Source organism: Balaenoptera borealis, assembly GCF_965194805.1.
Source record: "Balaenoptera borealis genome assembly, chromosome: 12".
Lineage (NCBI taxonomy): Eukaryota > Metazoa > Chordata > Mammalia > Artiodactyla > Balaenopteridae > Balaenoptera > Balaenoptera borealis.
Genome location: NC_138869.1, coordinates 31,396,276 through 31,417,920, shown reverse-complemented (window position 1 = coordinate 31,417,920; position 21,645 = coordinate 31,396,276). Strand labels below are relative to the sequence as shown.

Genomic DNA, 21,645 nt, shown 5'->3' with positions numbered 1-21,645 from the left:
AAGATAAATATCATATGGTATCGCTCATATGTGGAATCTAATTTTTAAAATGATACAAATGAACTTATTTACAAAACAGAAACAGACTCAGATTTCGAAAACAAACTTATGGTTACCAAAGGGGTAATGTTGCGGGAGAGGGATAAATTAGGAGCTTGGGATTAACATCCACACACTACTATATATGGGATAGATAATCAACAAGGACCTACTATATAGCACAGGGAACTCTACTCAGTATTCTGTAATAACCTATATGGGTAAAGAATCTGAGAAAGAATGGATATATGTATATGTATAACTGAATCACTTTGCTGTACACCTGAAACTAACACAACATTTTAAATCAAGTATACTCCAATAAAATTTTTTTAATTAAAAATAATAAAAGAAAAAAACCCAGAAAAACAAAAAAATAATATTACTGCCAAAGAAAGATTACGAAACAGACTATTTTTCTGAGTCAAGTCAGTTTTCTCTATTTTTTTCATGAAAACATATTCTGAAAGACAGAACAGAATATTCTTGTACAGCTTTGGATAAGGCTCACTCTACTTAAAAGTGTCCCTAGGAATGATTGCAAAATTTAAATACAAATAGTACTACCCTCTTTTTAACAGTGAGTCAGAAATAACTGAATTTTTTTTTCATTCATCTAGGGATTGAAGAGTATTATAATTTTGTGCTTTCAAGAAACACCTCAAAGTCCAATATATTTGTTAATTCCACTCTTCCTGGGAAACTTTACTCTGTAGGTTTAAAAACATCTTAACAGTAAGTTTAGATTACTTACTTATCACTGACTTTTGAGAATTAATTTTTAGAAGTTTCAGAAAGCATGGGGAAAGTTTTTTTTTAATAAATAAATAATAAAAATAAAAATCATGGGAAAATTAGTTCACGAAGCCTAATAAAAAATAAAAAGCTCAGGATACTATTTTAAGATTTATTGTAAAAAAATTTTCCTTTATTTGCACGTTAAATAAGTGTATATCTTTATTCACATACTAAATGAGTTTATCAGTCTTTTCAGGTCATTATTTCAGCAATGAGAGAAAATATTATCTTTGAAAAGATGTGAACTGGAAATTCAAAGAAGAAATCAGAACTAAAATACACCAGAGCCTTGCTATCAAGGAAACCTTAGTCCATGAGACAGAACCATGTTCTAAATTACACAATTTATAATAAGGTTTTTTACCACATGTAACAAGACTATGTGTGATACAGTCTAATAAAATAGATCTGCTTTACCATGAATGACACTCAGAAATGAAAATCTTACATGTCATAGTGTCTATCAATTCTGAAAGCACTTTCATATGCGTTATTTCATTTGGCCCTCACAAGTATCCTGTGAAGTTGAGAAAGAAGGTAATATTTCCCTTTCTGGCCAGTGATGAAACTCAGCTCTTAAGTAGGAAATCTGGAGCTAGAATCCACGTGTTCTAATTCGGCAACATGGCCATTTCAACACACTGCCTCTCTATCAAATATCAGTGCAAGGTTCCGGGGCATTTCAGTTGTAAAGGTCAAACTTTTTAGGTTTATTCACAACATAAACTGGGTTAAAATTTCTATAACATCTGGGATAAGAAGATGAGTTGACTACTTTTATATTTCTTTTTCTATACCTGTTATGTTTAAGGTTGACCTACTCTTACTCAAGGTAGAAATTTTTTTTAATTTTCTTTTTATTTATTTATTTATTTGGTTGCACCAGGTCTTAGTTGCAGCAGGCAGGCTCCTTAGTTGCTGCTCCAGGGCTCATTAGATGCAGCAGGCGGGCTCCTTAGTTGCAACTTGCCAGCTCCTTAGTTGCGGCACGCAGGCTCCCTAGTTGTGGCATGAGAACACTCAGTTGCAGCATGCATGTAGGATCTAGTTCCCCAACTAGGGATCAAACCCGGGCCCCCTGCATTGGGAGCACAGAGTCTTACCCACCGCGCCACCAGGGAAGTCCCGAGGTAGAAATTTTATATGGATATATTTATGTACAGCAAAGTTGGCAGACAAATAAGTTTATATAAAGTTTTTTTCCTCACAGAACTTTCTGTAAAGTTCCATAAGTACTCTCAACAGACTATGTTTAAACTATCAATGAAAACAAAATGGTGAGCTTAAAAAAAATTAAAAGCATTCCCAGCTGTCAGAAAATGTGTCTTACACAAATAGATAAAAGTTCACGTGCAAAACTAGATTACAACAAAAACTACAAGAAAATCTTGATTTCAACAATGCTGAAATACTTCAACAATTTAACATATTTTCTATGTTGTGTCTACTGTGAATTACTTCTCTACCAAGAACTCATATATACTGATATACAAAACAAAGAAAATACCATACAAATAATTATTTAATCTTATTTCTCTGAATCCTTAGTTATCTGACAGCAATTCAAAGTATTACTATGAAACACATCCCAGGATTTTATTGTGAACATCAAATGTTAACATGAGAGTGTAGATTCAGAAAGCATAACTTTCTAATAGATTTTATCTTATTACACTACTCCACATGCAAAATCACACCATGAATTTAGTAAGTCACTTAGGAGAATGTAGTTGTACAAAGCATGTTTAACGTTTTTAATTCTATCATATAATACAGAAAATCAAATTTCTAAAATTGGAAAAAAAAAAACCCTATTGGGGTAAGTGGCTACAATGATGGGTAGCTATATCAAATGTACAGCACTGAGGTACCTGAGTCATAACTTGCCATGTCTTCCTAACTTTGCTTCTGCAGCCCTTTCCAAACTTGAGATCTCTCTTCTATCACTCAATACCAAAGTGGCTACCTAGATCTTATTTATTCATTTATTTGGCAATCCTGTTATGCAGAATAGGGCTAGGCGCTATTCTAAGTATTAAGGATACAGCAGTCAGCAAGTCAGACAAGGTTCCTGCTGTCATGAAATTTATATTCTAGTGGGCGAGACAGACAATAAACAAGTAAGCAAATATATCTGATATATATGTATATGTGTATGTCTATGTGTCTGTGTACATATGTATGCAAATGTATATCAGGGAGAGGTAAACACCACAAAAATAATAAGTTAAGAGGACAGAAAGGGACTTCCCTGGTGGCGCAGTGGTTTAGAATCTGTCTGCCAATACTGGGGACATGGGTTCGAGTCCTGGTCCGGGAAGATCCCACATGCCGCGGAGCAACTAAGCCCATGTGCCACAACTACTGAGCTTGCGCTCTAGAGCCCACAAGCCACAACTACTGAGCCCATGTGCCTAGAGCCCGTGCTCCGCCACAAAGAGAAGCCACTTCAATGAGCAGCCCATGCACCACAACAAAGAGTAGCCCCCGCTCACCGCAACGAGAGAAAGCCCGCAAGCAGCAACGAAGACCCAACGCAGCCAAAAGTAAGTAAGTAAGTAAATAAATAAATATTTTTTAAAGAGGGGACAGAAAATGATGGTGAAAGGGATTATTTTCATCAAAGTGGGCAAGAAAGGACTCTCAGAGAGTGACATGTTAAGAACATGAAAAGCTTTGTGGAAGATGTTCCAGGCAGGGAGAACTCTGAGTGCAAAAGTTCTTAAGATAGGACTGAGCTTGGTGAGCATTAGCAAGATCAGAGTAAACGAGGGGGAATGTGGGGAGAGGTGAGAACACTGGTAACCAGAGCCTGATAAAGCAGGGCCATGGGAAGGAGCATGGATTTTCCTCAAAGGACAATGAAAAACCACCTCAGGGTTTGAGGAAGAGAGTTACAAGTTCTGATTTATGTTTTGAAAAAAAAATCACTGTGACTGTGGAGAAGATTGTAGAAAGAAAAAAGTAGAAGAAAAACTAATGAGGAGGCTATCACGCACTAGTCTTTAGTACTTGCATTTTTGGACCCAAAGCAGGTGGCCTGTGCTACCCATAGCAAGTTACTTCCAAAACCTAATTTAAGGTTATTCTCTGAAAGTGAAATTAGGATGGATTGAAATGCAAAGGATGGGAGCAGATATTTGTAGATATTACTCAAGAGAATGATGGTGAAAATGAAATGGAAGACTTTTAGAAAAATCCCAAAACCTAATTTTAAGAGAACTAAAGTGTAACCTCAAAAAAGTATAATTAGATGACAACCATAACTAAAAGATCTAAATTAATAAATTTTAGAACATGTTATTAAAAAATGAGCTTGCAAAATGAGAGTAGTGCACATTGAAGGTTGCAAGCCATCAGTCCACTGGTATGTGTGTGCACATGTGCTTGCTTTGTTCTTTTTTATTCGAATTAGTTGCTAACACTGAAAAATCAGAAAATTTCACATTAAAATCCAAATTTCTGTCTTCACTTGAAAAAATCAGAAGCTCTGGTAACTTTATATTCATGCAAGGAAACATGCGCAGCAATTACATCAATCATTATAAAATTCTAGCAGAAACTTCTCTAAAATAAATGGGTAAGTTCTTTTACTTCAGTTTTTGAGTAACATCGGACTGTTCTTATGTTGCTCAAAAAAAGGAAAAGAAACAAAGCACTTATCATGTTGCCAAGTTATATTCAGCAAGCATTCATCAAGAAACTATTAGAAACCAACATCTGCTATTAGGAGTTTGGAGTCTAGGGAAATCAATACAAGGGCACCAAACTCTCTAAAGTAGGATCACATCTCTATTATTAGAAAGCCTACTTAACATTTATTCTACCAACTCAAAGGCAAGTGCTAATTCCAGGATCTGAGATGTTCAGGGTTTAAGCTTCCAGTAGGCTACTTTGAACCTCCATACCTTTGTGGCTAAGAGGCAGAACAACTTCACCTGTGCCCTGAGTGCAAGGCCTACAAAGTTTTGGAACTATATGGCCTGGGGGCTCACATGCAGGCCCTTTGCCCTGGGTGTCAGCTACTGCCTATGCATTGATCCACTGTTTGGAAATAAACTCAGGACATAAATTGCTACACACAAAGAAATGAAAGTCAATCAAATAAGTCCTCTCAAAAGGATTTAGTTATTTCATATAAAATCTGCAATCAATAAACTTTTTTAAAGATATCACATCCTTTCTTTTTCTAAGCCACCTGACAAATCAGGTTAGACTAATCAGGTCTACTTTAAGTCCTTTTCGTTCTATTTGCTAGACATCATATCAATGTATAGTAATTATAAACTGGAGATAGTTGCACTCTACATCTATAGAAAGTCTACTCAAAGAGCTAGGACCATGAGATGAGAACAAAGTATGATCTGACAAGCTTTTCCTTTCCTTTATAAATACTATCAAAAACATAATTTTAGTACCTTAAAAGCAATACGCTAACATTGTGAATTAAATATTTACATGTAAAAAAGCATATTTTTAAATGCACAGCCAAGAAAAGTAAAAGTGATCTCAAATGAACATGCTTGGATATCTGTGCCAGATTTTGGAGTGGACTTTTATGGACCAAATTTTTTATGAAAATAAACTTTGCATATATTAAAAATTTTCAAGATATTAAATATGTAATAGTTTTCCCAATGGCATGTGGTTTGAATTGATATTGGTAAATAATTGTACATAAAATAAAACTACACTGAACTAAATGTTAGTAAAAATGGCAAAATTAGATACAGGTACTATACCATTGCACAGGTATATGCCATATTACCAGCTGAAAAAAAATCTTGCAATTACAGGTCTACACTATTTATTTCATTTGTGTGTAATTACATTTTATACATCTTTGTTTAGTAATATCAATCCAAGATATCATTTGGAGAATATAATAAACTGGATGGTAGAAGGGAATGCGTGTGTGTTCTACTATTTTTGTATTTCTGTATTTCAAACAAGTTGGTGTTTGTTAGCTGTGTTTAACTGCCATCTAGAGTTAAAATGAATCCATTTATTTTCCCCTCTACTACTCTTCTTCAAAATTTTAGGCATATGAGCCAACATGTTTAACCCCTATTTCATAACAAATATTCTTCAAACAAAATTGTAAAAGGATAACTATCCAATTTTTCAAAGTACTATTAACAGTTCTACCAGCTTCAAATATTTTAGGTTAACTAAAAAGTGAGGCTCACATGTAATCTAATTAAAACATTGTTTTTGAATATATAAACAAATCAATGAGCAACTAATACACATTTGGACTTAGGGAAATACATTAAAAACTTAAAGAAAAGAAATTTTCAGTCTATTTCTATGGCCTCCTGTTTGTATTTTTTTCAGAGTCCAAGAAAAGCAGACTCGTATATAAGAGTATTAAGGAATTATTTCATTTTTTATATCTGAAAATTTGATTATAAAAATTAGCCAACTTCCCTGGTGGCGCAGTGGTTGAGAATCTGCTTGCCAATGCAGAGGACACGGGTTCGAGCCCTGGTCTGGGAAGATCCCACATGCTGCGGAGCAACTAGGCCCGTGAGCCACAACTACTGAGCCTGTGCGTCTGGAGCCTGTGCTCCGCAACAAGAGAGGCCGCGATAGTGAGAGGCCCGCGCATCGCGATGAAGAGTGGTCCCCGCTTGCCGCAACTGGAGAAAGCCCTCACACAGAAACAAAGACCCAACACAGCCAAAAATAAATAATAAATAAATAACAAATAAATTTTTAAAAAAATTAGCCAAATCCCAAGTGTATATTTAACTACCTAATGTTTTTAATATTCTTATGTTAAAAGTGGCATTCGTATCCAAATCTGAGGAGAAGGTCTGTAAGAATAAACCATCAGTCAATTGCTCAGCTTTCAATTTAAGAAAGTCATTACTGAAAAGCAGTAGCACCTAAACTTACACCTAAAGCAGCTAGAGGAAGAATAAACAAAATCCAAAGTTAGTAGAAAGAAAGAAATCATAAAGATCAGAGCAGAAATAAATGAAATAGAAACAAAGAAAACAAAAGATCAATGCAACTAAAAGCTGGTTCTTTGAAAAGATAAACAAAACTGATAACCCTATAGCCAGACTCAGCAAAAAAGGGAGAGGGCTCAAATCAATAAAATTAGAAATGAAAAAGAAGAAGTTACAAAGGATGCAACAGAAATACAAAGCATCCTAAGAGACTACTATGAGCAACTATACACCAATAAAATGGACAACCTAGAAGAAATGGACAAATTCTTAGAAAGGTACAACCTTCCAAGACTGAACCAGGAAGAAATAGAAAATATGAACAGACCAATCACAACTACTGAAATTGAAACTGTGATTTTAAAACTTCCAACAAACAAAAGTGCAGGACCAGATGGCTTCACAGGCGCATTCTATCAAACATTTGGAGAAGAGTTAACACCGATCCTTCAGAAACTCTTCCAAAAAACTGCAGAGGAAGGAACACTCCCAAACTCATTCTATGAGGCCACCATCACCCTGATACCAAAACCAGTCAAAGATACTACAAAAAAAGAAAATTACAGACCAATAACACTGATGAACACAGACGCAAAAATACTCAACAAAATACCAGCAAACTGAATCCAACAACACATTAAAAGGATCATACACCATGTTCACGTGGGATTTATCCCAGGGATGCAAGGATTCTTCAATATATGTAAATCAATCAGTGTGGTACACCACATTAACAAACTGAAGAATAAAAACCCTATGATCATCTCAATAGATGCAGAAAAGCAATACTAAAGGGATAATTAAGAGAAAAATAAACTTAGATTTGAAAATAAGACCTGATACTCCAGCAAAAGAAGAAATGTATGAACATGAAATTTTTTTTTAAAGAATAGGTAAAACATTTTCTCATGCTATTCTCATATAAATGAAGGATATGGGTGTGTGTGTTTTTTTTTTAAATTATCTGTACCAAACACAGTGAACCACAACAGCCTTTTCTGACAATATTTTTACACATCATTAGATCCTAAAACTAAGAAGTTGCAATGGGGTAAAACTGCAATTTTTGTTCTTTCAAAGGTAAGTAAGTATTCAAGTGGATGCACATAGCAAACAATAATTCCAAAAAACTAGCTGGTGCAAAGAGCCTTGAATGTTTTGGGGACTTCACTGGCGGTCCAGTGGTTAAGACTCCACGCTTCCAATGTAGGGGGCCCGGGTTTAATCCCTGGTTTGGGAACTAAGATTGCACATGCTGTGTGGCGCAGTCAAAAAAAAAAGAAAAAGGAACCTTGAATGTGCTGGATAAACACAGTGGCATAGCATTAAATACAATGCTTACCAAGTAGACAAGTATGCATTTAAGAAAGTTTTTAATTGCTTACTCAATAGAGGACTAATGATAAAGCCGTTACAGGATTTATAAGAGCAAAATGGCGGGGGGCAGAGGGGAGTAGAGAAAATAAACAGGAAGGAAGGCTATGAAAGAGAGAATCCCTGCTTCAAGAAAAACCCAAGTTAGAACTCTACTCAATACTGTGTAATGGCCTATATGGGAAAGGAATCTAAAGAAGAATGGATATATGTATATGTATAACTGATACACCTGAAACTAACACAACATTGTAAAGCCACTACACTCCAATAAAAATTTTAACAAAAAGAATAAAATATTTCACCAAGAAAAAAAAAAAAAAAAAAGAGTGGGTCAAGATAGACAAGAATGGCAGTCACAAAACATTGCTTTCGGGGAGTTTCAAATAGAACTGCCTGCAAAGAATATCAGACAGTGTTTTGCCTTATTGTTCCTAGAGTGGGGGAACCTCTGGTTCACTAACATGACCCAGAACTTGTCTAAATGTCATCTGGTTCACTAGCCTCCTTGATACTAAATGCCAAAGCCATGAAAATTTAGCACAACTCTAAACATTTTCAGTCATGCTACCCTAAAGAACACAAGAGATATGACATCATGGAAATAGATAAAAGGAAATATGACCCTTCCACTGCACCCCCAAATTTCATAGAAAGAAATAAGGGGGGGACTTCCCTGGTGGCGCAGTTGTTAAGACTCTGCACTCCCAATGCAGGGGGCCCAGGTTCGATCCCTGGTCCAGGAACTAGATCCCACATGTGTGCCGCAACTAACAGTTCACATCCCACAACCAAGGAGCCGGTGAGCCACAACTAAGGAGCCCTCAAGCCGCAACTAAGGCGCCCACATGCTGTAACTAAGAAGCCGGCGAGTCGCAACTAAGGAGCCTACCTGTTGCAACTAAGACCTGATGCAACCAAATAAATTAATTAATTTTTAAAAAAGAAATAAGGGTTTTGGTTTTTTTTCCATCAAGAGTGAGGAATAGAAAGGACTTCGATGATGCATGTGGTTCCAGGCTTCAGGCTGGAACTACAACATTGCTTTTTAAAAACCTAGAAATGTTTACTCGTCTTTAAAAATTCAAAAAGTTTCCCTTCTTTAAAACTCCAGAGTCACCTCTTACTTTTTATTCTTCTGCTTCAAAAAAAACAGATAAGGAAAATGAGACCTCTTTATAGATGTTGCATTTTCACTACCATGATATCTTTATTGAATAGAATTTTATGTTCCTGGTCCCTAGCTTGAAAAGTGAAAGGATTGTATACTTTAGATTTTTATTTTGCTTTAAAAATAAAAAACTAAGTTGCTTTTCACTAAGAAAAGAAAAGAAAAACCCAAGTTAAAGAGTTATAGTGAAACTAATGAATGAATTAAAAGTCACTGGGAAATCAAGGAGACAGGACTGAAACAAAAGGCCTTTATAAATTATACACAGCTGCAAGCATGTCAGTTTAAGACAGAAGGCTTGCATGAGCTTTGAATTACTAAAACTTGGGAAGTAACGAGTATATATATTTCTACGTATACAACATACAAATGATCTGCTAAGAATTATCATGTGTACTGTCAACTTTAAAATTCGAATGCTTCCTCAGGTGAATTTTAGAACTGTTGAGGTTTTTAACTTGCCCCCCTAGAAGGAAAAGTCATATGCAAATGTTCACTGGAAATCTCTAGGATGGCCTTGTTCTCCCAGCGAAGAACGTCTACAACGTAGGTACCAGCTGTGATCATGATTTCTAGACTGCAGAGTTTTATCTGATTGGACCTAGATTGATAGCTGAGTCATAGACCAAATATCCCAAAGAGGTATCTCGTTGTAAGTTCTCTCTGGCCAAAACCCATCTGGGGATAATTTAAAGCATTACAGATCTATTTGGAGAATAGAATATTTTTCCATAGTAAAATGGACAGTCTACAACTATGGGAAAAGGTAAGATTCTAATTATTTTATTTCAAAGTGAAGAAAAGCAGAAATACAGGCAAGTAGCCCCACTTTCCAAATTTCATCTGGGATTTCCCAAAACAGAAGAAAAACTAACTCCATTTCAGGCATGAGGTCTTTATTTTCTTAACATTTGACTACACAGAGTAAACCCAAAAGAAATCTAAAAAGATGGCCTCTAATACAAACCACAACAGAATTTACTGTTAGTAATTTGGAGTCTTTCAAATTGTCAAGGATTCTGCAATTCTTTGAATTATTTCTTACTCTAAAGCTTGTCCTTCCTTTTTCATCCCCAAGCCTTCCTCTTCTGTCCTCATTTCTATTCTCTACTTACCGGTCTCATCTCCAATAACGCCTTCTCTTTATTCCTGTCAATCCTCTATTTTCATATCCTCTGGTACCAGAAATGAAAACTTCAAAATTGGGGGAAATGAGGAGAAAACACTGTTCTCAGTGTTTCCTTTCCACTGGCCCTCACTCCAGATGTGTTCTCAAGCACACACTCCTGTGTCCACTGACTCCTTCGCACTGAAGACTTCACACCCCACTCACCTGCCACCTGATACACCCAATCACAAAAACAGACTTCCAAATCCCACCCATTTTTCAAACTCTACTTCAGTCTTCCAAAATGCCATCTAGACTATCCCAACTCATAGTGGTCTCTCCTGTCTTTTCTAGCACTCTCATAATCTGTATGATACGTTTTAATTTCACATTCTCAATATAATATACAGAGTTACTTAGAATACTAACATCAAACAAGCTGCAGTTCATTTACTAGCAGTGTGATCTGAAGTCAGTCATTTCTCTAAGCCTCAGTTTTCTCAGCTATGAACAGGAAGATAGTAAGAGTTCGGCATCCTTGCTCATAGGGTTATTATGAGGATTATTTATGCAAAGTGCCTAGTACAGAGCAAGCACTCAATAGGTATTAGCCATTTTTACATTGTCACCATCATCCTCTAGTTTTTTGCATATATCTTAAGAGCTGAGCCAGATTCTCGGCTGTTGGGAGCAGAGACTACAGAAACATCTTACAGATGTTTAATAAATACATCTTTATGACTAAATGAGCCAATAATTTCTAAATAATAATAAGGGAACAATTATAGCATGCTAGTGCACGGAACTAGTCTAAGGTTAGGAAATAATAAATAACTTCACTATATATTTACAGAAGGCCTCATTATGGGCCAGATGTTACTTAGTAGGTTACAACAACCTTCATGGTAGACCATGAATACCTCACTCCAGAAAATACCTAAACTTACCTAATAAATACAGAAGCTGTACGTTAATAGCTAGTCTGTGTAATTGCCAGAGATTCTTCCTCCCCAGCCAGGTATCTCAGAAAGGATCAACCATGGGTTATGTCAGGAGGAAGCACGCTATCACAGTAGATCTTTAGATAGGGAGGAGATACTTTTATGGGATACTATAAATTATCACAGTCTATCTAGATAATCTCTAAGTATCTGTGAGATATCCCTGTTTACTGTTCTCCTAAAAACTGCAAGAAAATTTCCAAGGTATTCATTCCTTAGTTCACTGCTAAGGCAGGCAATGACCTAAAGAAGCTGGGCTCAAAGTTGAAAGAGCTGGGATTGTCCCAATTGTGTCACTATGCGAATTCACAAAAAGAAGGGAGATGACTAAAGTTGTCTTCAGCAACATCCAAATGCTTTAATGGGCCATCTTCCAGTTCTCAACTTCAACCCATTACCAATTTAAGCAAAATCCTTATTTGTTAACTTCCATAAAAGATAAACAAGAATGCCTTGTAACTGTGCCAAAGCTCCATTTCATTCCTAGAACACAGGACCATGCAGAGGTCTATTTTTTATCTTTACTAAGTAACACTGTGAAACAGCTAAATCAAAAGTCCTAGCAACTAAAGACAGAGCTCTCTTAAATTATGACAGAATTTCCACAGGGGGAATTATTTCATCCATTCATTCAAAAATATCTACTGAGCACCTATAGTCAGGCAGTTCTAGTTGCTCAGCAAATAGAAGAGACAAAAATATTAAAAGGAAGTTCAGATTCTAGTCGGGGGTGCACTGGTAAACAAATGAACAAGTGACTATAAAATACATGGAATGATGCTGTGTTCTGGAGAAAAGTAAAACAGGAGAAGGAGCAGGAAGGGTGAAGAGACAGACTTGCGATCTTATACTGGAGGTTCAGGGAATGCTTCACTGAGGAAGTAGGACTGAAAGATGAGAAACTCAGTCTATGTCAGTATCTGGGGAAGGGGCTTTCCAAGCAAAGAAAACATAGAAGTGCAGTAGTCCTGAAGCAGGAGCTAAGTTTTATGTAGATATTCCGGAAGGAAAAAAATTTAACACCTGGATTGGAGTCCTAGCTCTTTGCCCTTTACCAACTCAGTAAACTTCAGGAAGAAAACATTACCCCTCTTGAACCTCAACTTCTTCCTCTATAACTAAGGATACTGCCATGTAACTCACAAAGTTATTTCAAGGGGAGAAAAGGATGTTTAAGAATGCACTTTACAACACTAAGGGATTATTCCCAAATGTTTGTCCTGAGGGCTGCGGGGATTCTAATTGAGTCTCTGCTGGCTTCAAGTTACAATTTATGTAAATGACCAAGCTTGTTTCCTCGTCTGTCAAATTAGGAGAATGGCATCCATCTCACCAGGCGTTGTGGGGATCAGTGAATGAGATCATCCACGCAAATACAATGGTTGATACACAAATTCCTCAAGAAGTGAAAGATCAGCATCCTTGTCCCTATGGGGGCTGCCCTACAAGCAGGCAGAGCTCTGCTGCCGGGCTCAGCATCAGATGCCCAGGGCGAAGTTCCTCCTTAGGCTCTTGTGGAATTGACTGTAAAGTCTCTGGACAACTTTGAAGTGTTTTTCCCCTTCCCCATTCTACTGTGATGTTCTGGCTTCTAAGACACCATTTTCACTCTCTGAAGTCTTTTCAACACATGCAAGTACCATTTAAAAAGCGCTTGAAACGGAGCTACCACCAAACGGATTTTCCATGGGGTTCCTGAAGTCCTCCACCAACCTTCTCTTCCTCAGAGCAGCGTCACTTCACTAGCTTTTGGTGAGGGACGCCTTCCTTTTATAAGGACGTGATGACATCACCTCGCGTCGCGTCGCGCTTGCGCAAAGATGGTGGCGTGACCACGCCCAGGTCTGCACCGAGACCTGACGTCTACACAGTCGGCAGCGCCCTCCCGGAAGAGGTCAGTGTGGGGTTCGGTGAGTGAGTGAGGTCCGACAGCAGGACGGCCTGCGGGTGAGTGCCCCGAGTGTCCGAAGGACGGCTGCGCTCTGGTGGGGAGGATACTGTTAAGGGGGAAGAGGTAGGGTGAGGAGGAAAGTTCCCGAGTCCTTCCAGTGTACGCGGAATTTGAGTGGTCCGTGAGCTGATGACTCCGAGAAGCAGCGGATCTTCGGTTCAAAAGGCAGACGTTGTCTTGGGGTTAGTGTGAAGTGCTGATGGTGGTCGCAACAGAAAAGAAGTTACTTTGGACTCACTTCCAGGAATTTCTTTGACGCTGCATTCGAAACTGGGAAGAAGGCGGCGAGGATTGGCCTGCAGTGATTTCATCGGAAAGTATCTGTAACTCGACCCCTTCCGGGCCAGCCTGCGAGTGACTGCTCTCCGCGGTGCTGAAAACAGAGCGGCGCCTTGAGGAGGAAACCCGTTGAGGGCAGGACGGTGTTTCTGTTTCCCTTGGCCGTGCTCAGTGTCCCACGCTCCATGTGTGTGTGAAGGAAGGGCTCAATTTTTTAAAAAATCAGTGCTGGACACTCAGGCGGTGAGCAGACAATCAGTATGAACTAAATAAGATTTAGGAAGGCCAGTGCTTCATTTCAAGAAGGAATTTTCATTCCTGTTTTTTTATTACATCATTACAGCTCAAATTGCATTCTCCCTTTGGGCAGGCACCTTCAGCTCTTGCACCCAACCATATTTGCCTTTAGACTCAGTCTTCCAAGTAGTTCGCTAGACCTCTGTCTGTATTGGCCCAGGCGCTTTCCTCTGTTGAATTTTACACAGTGGGGTTTTTTTTTTTTCTTTCTTTCTTTCTGTTGATTCAATAAAATGTTTACTAGTCTTAGTACCAGCTGCTTGTTTGTTTTGAATTCTGATGAAGGTTAAAAATGTGGGGAAAAAAAGAAGAGGGGAAATATGCTGCATTTACCTGGGTCACAGTGTTCTGGGATGCATCTGGCATATGGAAAACTATGTATCATGAGTAAAAGTGTTTTTAAATGCATTCCTTTCATTTTATACATTATTATAGCTCAAGTAGTATCTTTCCCTTCTGAGAGAACCAGTGGATTGAGGTGCTGAATGATCAAATGTTGCAAAGCTGAGGACATGTGGTAGAAGTAACTTTAAATGTTATTATTTAGCAGAAAGCTTATAAAGGCAGCTTTGATTAAGGATGACGTCCCTGTTTGCTCAAGAAATTCGCCTTTCTAAAAGACATGAAGAGATGTAAGTTTTTTAAAAAGGCTAATCTCAATGTATAAACTGTCCTGGCTTTTATTAGTGAAACTGTGTGCATAGGAAGACTTAAAAATCTGTAAGTGTGTCATTTTAATTTTCTGACACTTGAGAGATTTTGGTGTTAAGGCATGCCATTATCCCTCGAGAATAACAAAGATTAAAAGGTCTAATTGTGTTTTATGTCTTCTTAATTCTTGTTACTAATATTTAGATAAATTCCTTCTCCCTCTAACCTTTCTATACTCCACATTCGTATTTAATGAACTTCTCTAAACCTCTTACCAAGGGCTGGCTCTCATGAGTATGTGACTGTGTAGTCACAGGCCCTGCACTTGATGCTCTAACTTCACTATCTTGAAATCCCCAGTAATTTTTTTTCTTTTTAACAAGGGACCCCAAATAATTTTTTGCCAAGGAGAAAAATTTTCATTTTGCACTTGGCCCTGCAAATTATATGGCCAGTCCTGCACTTATATTTAGTATTAACCCTTCTCTAACCTCTGTATTGTGGGCTCTCATGTTTTCCTTTTCTTTAATTACCAGGCTCTCTACCGTGGCCTCCTAAGGTATTTTTCTTACAAAACTTACTGTTCAGAGACCTGGGGTTTTAGTTCTATCCTCAAGAACAGCCCTATGCAACACAGTGTTTCTTGAAAATCTCAACTATTTGGGAAATGGTTACACTGTTAGGTGTACCATTTGTGTATTTTTTTCTCATCTGATCATTTAATAAGACCAAAATCTTGTAAAAATGAGCATATAACCAGGGAGAAACTTTTAAAGTCCATTATATATATAACAAAGTAGTTTGATAATTTACTTAACACCTTTCTACATCTTTCTTCAGTTACTGTTTTACCTTGTTGTGAGTATGCATGTGTAAACACAGCCTCTCACTCATATATGGAACCATCATCTTTCTCTTGGAAAAAGAGGAAAAAAATATTTTTATTGCTTCTTCAAACATATGGAAGTTTAGCACAATTCTAAATGTGTAACATAAGATTCAGGGGTACTGAAGTGTTAAGCAGAAGGTTTCGTATAGCAAGTTATATCAACGTATGTGTGGGGAGGTATATATAAGTATGTGTACAAAGGGATATGTATTACAGTTTGCATTTTCACTAAATATTTTTCAACACTCTACAATAATTTAAAAAGACCAGAGAGGTTACAAAAACAGAAACATGTACTTACAGCATACATATGAAAATAAAAATAATTTTACCAAGACTTAAGACGTACTGAACTACCTAAGTTTTTCACTGTCTTATTAATTGACATAGTAATTGGCTTTCAAAACAGGTTGAACTTGAAGGGAGGTGCAATTAAAAATGAGTTATTTATCAGTATATTGGTCAAGCAATAAAATGTTTCTTTAAACTTTATATAATCTTCATTTTCTCTAGAGTATCACAAAGATTAATGTTACTTCAACAAATGGAGAATAAACTTGGAGATCAAAACAAGGAAAAGGCCCCTCAGATGCAAACAACTGAGACTGCTTTACAAAGGAACCTTAGTCTTTTAAAGGTAAGATTCTCTGAATTAAATATATTTTCCCCACTTTGCAAAAAGGTTTTAAGTCAACTTCATAACTTTGATTTATGTAATTTCTTTGTTTTGAGTTACAGAAAGAATTAATGAGGTACTGTCCATTTTTAAAACCCATGTTAATTGGACCAGAAGCACGGATTCTCATTTTTTTAAATGAAAAAACTTGAAGTTTGCTTAGGCTAAGGAAAAATCAGTCACCACAGGAAGAATTTTAAGGTCACCTTTGTGCAAGAATAAATACAAGACATAGCTTCTATCTTCCATCTTCTTTTATTCGTAGGGAGATCCTGAAACACGATAAAGCACCTATCATGTATTTAAAACAATTTGATTTTGCCCTACTGGGGCCGCAGTCAACACACAGAATTCATATCTAAGATAACAGATTTCCCCGATCTTTTTTGATGGTGATGGAGGAGGTGGTCAAAGTATGTGATTGCGCAAGGCCTCACCATTTGGCCAGTGTGCCCATTTGGAGTAAAATCATATGTGTAACATTTTTGGCTGCTTGCTATACTTTGCTTCCAGAATTGTATGGCTTCATCCATAATTAAAACCCTAAAGTTTGCTTCCATTCAAGCTTCCAAGAGATCCTATGACTAAAACATTTGGTAGTAAGGCTATATTATTTAAGTTATAAAGCAGTGTTTTCAGTTTTTTATTGTTAAATATTTTCATCGATAGGCATGATGTAGTTCTCTTCTGTCCTCACTAGAGGATAAAGGAAGAGGAAAATTCAGTTATCTTCTCAGCTTCTGGCAGTTTGATCCACAGTAATTTAAGTCACAGCCATAGTGCTACCAAAGCATTCTATATTGCCATATGTCTTACTTGCCCAATGGTGTTTGCAATATTTATTTTTAAGTGGAAATATATAGGATAATCTAGAATTTGCACTGAAAAGTCAGAAAATCTAAATTGGAAGTCTTGAAGGCTTGTTTGCTACTTATTACAGCAAGTGCAGGTAATATTAAGTGTCTTCCTTTTAATGAGAAAGTATTTGATGAATGCCCAGAGAGTCCTTACTATTGAGCTAGTTCTGGGCAGAAAGTGAAGATAATAAATAAGTATAAGTTAGAGTTCTTTAGATCAAGTAGCTTACAGGCTCAGCTGATGACATAAGGTTGTCACACACAAAATAGAGACCTTGTATGATCAAACATTAATTAAATTATGTGGAATACTCAGCACTTTAGGAGTAAGTGTAAAAACTCTTCGAGAGCTAGAATATTCTATGAGGTCTCAGAGAGGAAGCTAAGCTGGAGCTGCATTTCAGTAGGCAGATGGGAAGGCATGCCATTGAATTTTTAAGGAAGATTCAAGACCAGAAGAAGAATGAATGGCCTTACTAATGTTCATGGGATCCTAAGCTAACTAGCTTGGAAAGTCACAGGAAACAAGGCTGAATATGTATTCTGAGACCAGATGAAGAAGTTGAGACTTGGTATGTAGAGATAATATAGTATTGAAAGTGAGCCAAAAAAAAAAAAAAGAGAGAGAGAGACTTATATAAGAAACATATGAATGGGTCTTTAAGAAAGAGTCATTTGCTATTTAGATGCAAAGTGATATCAACAATGGAGAGATTGAATTTAAGGAAGGTAGCTCCTTGTCATATCTAGAAGGAATATAATGAACCTAGTTTCATAGTCATTAGAAACCAGTTTGGTATGGTGCTTTTTCCTTTAATTATCAAAGTAATATATTCTCACTATAAAAAAACTTGAAAGAGCAAAGATGAAAAAGCATACCTTCTATATCATCTGCCCATTTAGAAATTAGTATATTTTTGTATATTTCCTTTCCATCTTTTTATAAGCATTTTTCAACTGTCTCTTACATCCCAGCCAGATACAGTGCTTGCTGTTAGAGACGCAGTGTTTCCTGGTTTTTCTTTTAAACATACTTTGAATAATTGGATATGCAACTTTTTGTCCTTCTTTCCCTCGTGTTATTTTCTTTAACTTTGGGTATAATTTTAGTGGCTCTCTCATAGAAGTTATTGTGAAAGTAAAATAAATAGGACTTGATTACACAATTTGAGTTGGGAGAGACTTTAAAAAGATATAGCTTAGATTCTTATCTAAAGTTTTTTTTTTTTTAAGCATAAAAACTTTTTCCAAAGATATAAAATAGATAAAAGTGGACCTGCTTTGGCCCAAAGCCCTATCCATTCAGCCCTTCTTTGCCTGCACTGCTGTGGCTCTAAGGAACTGTGAAAACCAATGATCTGGGCTAATCCCTTAATTTAGAGATGAGGAAACCATAAGGTAACTACTCCTAATACCCCTTTGTCAAGAACAGGTTAAGTTATAGCAGGATAGGTACTTAAGTACAGAGTGCACTTGAAAATGGTACCATTAAAACCTGGCAGCATTCCTATAAGATAGTAACAAAATAGGGATGACTGTATCACCGTCCATTATTTGACCTTACTCACATGTTCTGAACAATATCATAAACACTAAAGGGGCATGAGCTTTAACTTGCAGAAAGAAAGATATAACACTAGCATCTTTCAATGATATAGTTTTATACTTAGAGAAGCCAAAGTTGTTTCAAAACTGGTATGAGTTGAGTAAAATTAATGGATAAAATGTAAACATATAAAAAACAACAGCAATCCTATATATACAGCTGGAAAATAGACAGCACATTCATATTAGCAATAAAATTATAAAATATATAATTGGGAATGCTTTTAACAAGGGATCTGCATGAATGGTATTAAGATAATTATTACACTTCAGTGGGAGCTTTAAGAGAAAATTTAAATGGAGACATACGCCTTAATCCTGCCTGGGGAGACTATTATTTTTCTAAGTCAGTTGTCACAAAGTTATTTTTAGATTTAATAAAATCCCAACAAAAAATTTCTCTAATTGCACTTGAAAAAATAAATTAGCAGAAATATCAAAGCATGATTTTAAAAGGGGAGCAATAAGAAAGAGACTAATTCCATCAAACATATTAGTAAAAGAATGAATATGGATCTAAGCAGTAAAGAAAACTCACAGTGAAGGTTTAGTCAGCAAAGATAGAAGATAGTGGCTCTTGCAAACAGGCTCAGTGATTTTTTCCATTAGTATTAATACAATGAAATTTAACAAAAACGTAATGGATTTAAAAGAGAGAGAGGATTTTATTTCTACAAATACTTCCATGATATAAACTGCCGTCTCTCCCACCTTTCCCTCCACAAAATTTAGTTTAACCCAAAAAGGCGATTTTGTGGTAACAAACATCCTCTTGTGAGGAGGATGGACAAACACTCTGGAGTGAGGAAGAATGGGAGCATCCTACAGCAGATTAAAGATTCGTGCCATAGAGTAACACTTATACCATCACCCACACTGGAAGCTTGTTTTTTAATTGCTATAAAAATTTCACACCTGTGTAAAAGAAGGACTAGAAGAATGTATTTCCATGCACTTATCACCCAGATTCAATCATTATCGGAACACAGCTAGCCTTGTTTGTCTATACTCCGCACCCCCACCCCTTAAGATCATTTTGAAGCTAATCCTCAGACATTGCATTGTTTCATCTGTAAATATTTCAGTATATCTTTTTTTTTTTTTTTTTTTTTGGCCACGTTGGGTCTTGGTGGCTGCACGCAGGCTTTCTCTAGTTGTGGCTAGCGGGGGCTGCTCTTCATTGAGGTGGCTTCTCTTGTTGAGGAGCACGGGCTCTAGGCTCGCGGGCTTCAGTAGTTGCAGCATGCGGGCTCAGCAGTTGTGGCTCACAGGCTCTAGAACGCAGGCTCAGTAGTTGTGGCGCACGGGCTTAGCTGCTCCGCAGCATGTGGGATCTTCCCAGACCAGGGTTCGAACCCGTGTCCCCTGCACTGGCAGGCGGATTCTTAACCACTACGCCACCAGGGAAGTCCCTCAGTATATCTCTTTCTATATTTCAGTATTTATCACTAAAAGATAAGCCCTATTTTAAGCAAAATCAAAATACCAGTATCAACCTAAGAAGTTAACAATAAATCCTCAAATATCCAATCAGGTTCCAAATAAAATCCAATTTGTAATCGATACATCTCCTAAATTTCTAAAAGTACTCCCTGCCCTTTTTTCCCCCCCTTTTCATATATTTGTTAAAGGAACTGGGTCATTTGTCCTGTTGAGTTTCTGGATATTGCTAATTCCATCACTGAGGTACCCATTTAACACGTTCCTCTCTTCCCCCTCATTCCTATAATTGACAGATCTAAGTTGCGCTGTGCAACAGAAATATAATTCAAGCCACATATGTAATTTTAAATTTCCTAGGAATCATTTTTAAGAACGTCAACATAAACAGATTAAATATTATTAAAATTTCAAACATAAAATATTTCAAATGTAACTGCTATTAAACGTTAGTAAATATTTTATATTTTTTTCTTACTAGACCCTCAAAATTCAGTGTGTATTGTGTGCCTACAAGCACATCTTAAGTCAGACTTGTACATTTCGAGGGCTCAGCAGCCAGTTAAGGCTAAGGAATACTCCACTAACAGTGCAGATTACAGAGGCCTGATCAGATTGAAGTTCGATGTTTTGGGGAAGAACACTTCCGTAATGCCAGGCTCTCTCTCTTTTTTTGGAATGTTAGTCATTGATGATCATTGCCTAAGTATATTCATTAGGGGTTGCAAAAAGCAATATTCAATTATTTTATTCCTTCTCATTCAACTGCTGATTATTTATATTGAGAAACTTCCCCTCATCAATTATTTGGTTACACTGAGGTATATTTCACAGAGGAAAAAGGATGATGAATGCTTGATTCTATTTAGTTTTCAAATTAATAGGTTGGTTCTCTAGTATCCTCCAAAAGTGACCAGTTAGGTGTTGTTGGTTTTGGTTGCTTTTTTGTTTGTTTTTCTTTTTGAGCTGTCTGGGATTTGAAATTTTTCAATCCATTTCCATTTTTATTCCTCCTTATTCTCAACTTGTCCCATTTTTACCAAGTGAGAGCCTCTTCAGATTAGCTCCTGAATACTTCTGATGGCATCTTAACAGTCTGACAGTTTCCTTTCTTTCTGGTCTGATGCAATCTTCCAGGCTCATCATGTGCATTTGCTGCTTAGACCTGGAGTTGGCCATTGTTCCAAGGAGCCCTGGATCCTTTTGGTAGGAAATATGTTCAGAGCCCTCTATCTGTGCACTAGTGGGGTTTATTGCAACTTTTTTTTTTTTTTAAGATAAAATACATCAGGAGCTCATATCAGAAATTCCAGAATTCCAGTTTGCAAGACTTTTAACTTAAAAAATCGTGGATCTTTTACCTCTAACTTCTTTTCCTCAAACCAAAAACCTGTTCCCAAAGAATTTTCCAATACCAGTGTAACTACTGATGTACTTTATCCTGTGATACAGACAGCACTGTCACCACCCACGTGATTACTGAGAATGGTTTTCAGTAACATACTTTTTACAATCCTCTTTGTCATTAGGGTGTATCTCACTAGGGATGCTC

The 21,645-nt window shown here is 36.8% G+C and overlaps 1 protein-coding gene across 16 annotated transcripts in view; it reads left to right on the top strand.

Moving 5' to 3' along the window:
• Positions 1-839: 839 nt before the first annotated feature.
• CEP15 (centrosomal protein 15) overlaps positions 840-21,645 on the top strand; it is a 31,780-nt gene continuing 10,974 nt past the window's right edge. For 3 of the 16 annotated variants that reach the window (XR_014232145.1, XM_082344868.1, XM_082344869.1), the window contains exons 1-3: positions 840-13,395; positions 14,411-14,607; positions 16,029-16,152. Coding sequence is in view for 15 of the 16 variants with exons in the window: in XM_082344868.1 (XP_082200994.1) it covers positions 14,555-14,607; positions 16,029-16,152 (177 nt within the window). In the remaining variant the exon portion in view is untranslated. The other 13 variants (XM_082344878.1, XM_082344875.1, XM_082344876.1 and 10 more) reach the window with 13 other exon arrangements.